Source organism: Triplophysa rosa, linkage group LG13, assembly GCF_024868665.1.
Source record: "Triplophysa rosa linkage group LG13, Trosa_1v2, whole genome shotgun sequence".
Lineage (NCBI taxonomy): Eukaryota > Metazoa > Chordata > Actinopteri > Cypriniformes > Nemacheilidae > Triplophysa > Triplophysa rosa.
Genome location: NC_079902.1, coordinates 24,008,866 through 24,010,764, shown reverse-complemented (window position 1 = coordinate 24,010,764; position 1,899 = coordinate 24,008,866). Strand labels below are relative to the sequence as shown.

Genomic DNA, 1,899 nt, shown 5'->3' with positions numbered 1-1,899 from the left:
ATGTGTGTGTGTGTGTGTGTGTCACACAGCGTCTGCTGCTCTCTTCTTTCACATCACAGTGAGCTGCCTCATTGTCTACTGTCCACATCATCAGCTTCATTCAGACTGTATGATCCACATCTGTATGATGGAAACATGTTAACCCTTTCACACGTAGAGGTCACTACAGTGAACAGCTGTTCAGAAAGTCATTTCTTGTGTATACATGAGCTTTGATGACACAGTTGATGCAGATCAAGCACTACAGCAAACGTAAGAGCATCATCCTATAACACCGCACTGTCACACATCACATCATCAGATCAGATCATGTCAGTGTGTGTGTGTGCACCTGCATCATTATGAAATAATTAAAAGATAGAGGAGCAGGTGGATGCACACACACACACGCACACGCACGCACACGCACGCACGCACACGCACATGTCTGGTTTATTATCTCCGTGGGGACAGTCCATAGGTGTAATGTTTTTTATACTGTACAAACTGTATATTCTATCCCCTAACCCTATCCCTAAACCTAAAGATCATAGAACACTTTTTGCATTTTTAGATTTAAAAAAAATATTGTTCTGTACAATTTATAAGCTTTTGTGCCCATGAGGACCTCAATTTTGGTCCCCACAGTGACACGAGTCCCCATGTGTTGGTGTGCATTCAGGTTTAGGTCCCCACCGGGATATACAAACGAGGCCACACACGAACACACATCAAGTCCTTCCTCACAGTTTCACATTAGCTCTGTCACAGCAGTCGAGAGGCGTGTAAATTCAATCTGATACAGTAGAGAAGGTTTAATCTAGAAGACTTCCAGAAACACTCATCTGTGACTTTATTTTTCCTGTGGGCAGATGCTCCTAAACGTGCCTCGCTGAAATCATAATCTGTGTGAGTTTAAAACGAGGTAACCAGATTACTGCAGCGAGATCTATAATCCTGCACACGCGCGTGTGATGGTTTAGGGTTAGTGTGAGGTTACAGGATACAATATACAGCTCACACAGTATAAAAATCATTATATCAATGCTTTGGTGTGTGTGTGCTGGTTTGTGTACCTGCAGTGACGTCCCTGACCAGCAGGGGGTGTTGTGTTGAGAGAGTAAATCCATGAGAGTCCAGCACAGCATCTCTGATCACCTCCACTGTCACCTTCACAGGGAAGTTCTGCTGACCCGACTCCCCGGAGCGAAACCTCCTGCCTCCCAGAATCCGCTCTCTACCCCACGGAGAGAAAGAGAGCCTTGATCTCACAGATGACGGTCTCATGTATTTACTGTACACCATGAGTAAAATTCACATTATAACACGTCAATATATGACAGAAAGTGTATTATAAATATTATAAACTAATCTGTGTAGAAGCACATGAAATGACATCACAGTCGGAATGATAAATATTGTGTTTGATAGCAGGACGTGCCAGTGGGTGATTTCCGATGGAAATCTCTAAAACAACAAACTCACCATTTCATTGGAGACCCTGAATTCTGAACAGCTTGCGTCTCAAAGATAGAAAACAGTGACATACAGTATCTATGACGTGTGTGTGTCAATACTTTATTTTATCCTTTACTTAGCATATGACACGGCTACACGAGGTGTTTCAGGCAGGTCTGGGTGAGCGTTCGCTTTTACATCTGCAATTTTACACGTCTAATACATGTTAAGAAGAAAAACACGTGTTCACGCCATATGACCCCTTTAATTTTACTCTAATATTTGTACTTAATGTATGTCTTTTGTTATATGTTCAATACTTTGGCAATATTGTAAAAAAACAAAAGAGAGAGAGACAGAGAGAGAGAGAGAGAGAGAGAGAGAGAGAGAGAGAGAGAGAGAGAGAGAGAGAGAGAGAGAGAGAGAGAGAGAGAGAGAGAGAGAGAGAGAGAGAGAGAGAGA

The 1,899-nt window shown here is 42.5% G+C and overlaps 1 protein-coding gene across 4 annotated transcripts in view; it reads right to left on the bottom strand.

Annotated features, from left to right (window-relative positions):
- Window positions 1-1,899, bottom strand: part of frmpd1b (FERM and PDZ domain containing 1b) — a 29,206-nt gene that overhangs the window by 13,474 nt on the left and 13,833 nt on the right. For all 4 annotated transcript variants that reach the window (XM_057349783.1, XM_057349782.1, XM_057349784.1 and 1 more), the window contains one exon: window positions 1,056-1,216. In XM_057349783.1, the coding sequence (XP_057205766.1) occupies window positions 1,056-1,216 (161 nt within the window). The remainder of the gene's footprint in view (window positions 1-1,055; window positions 1,217-1,899) is intronic.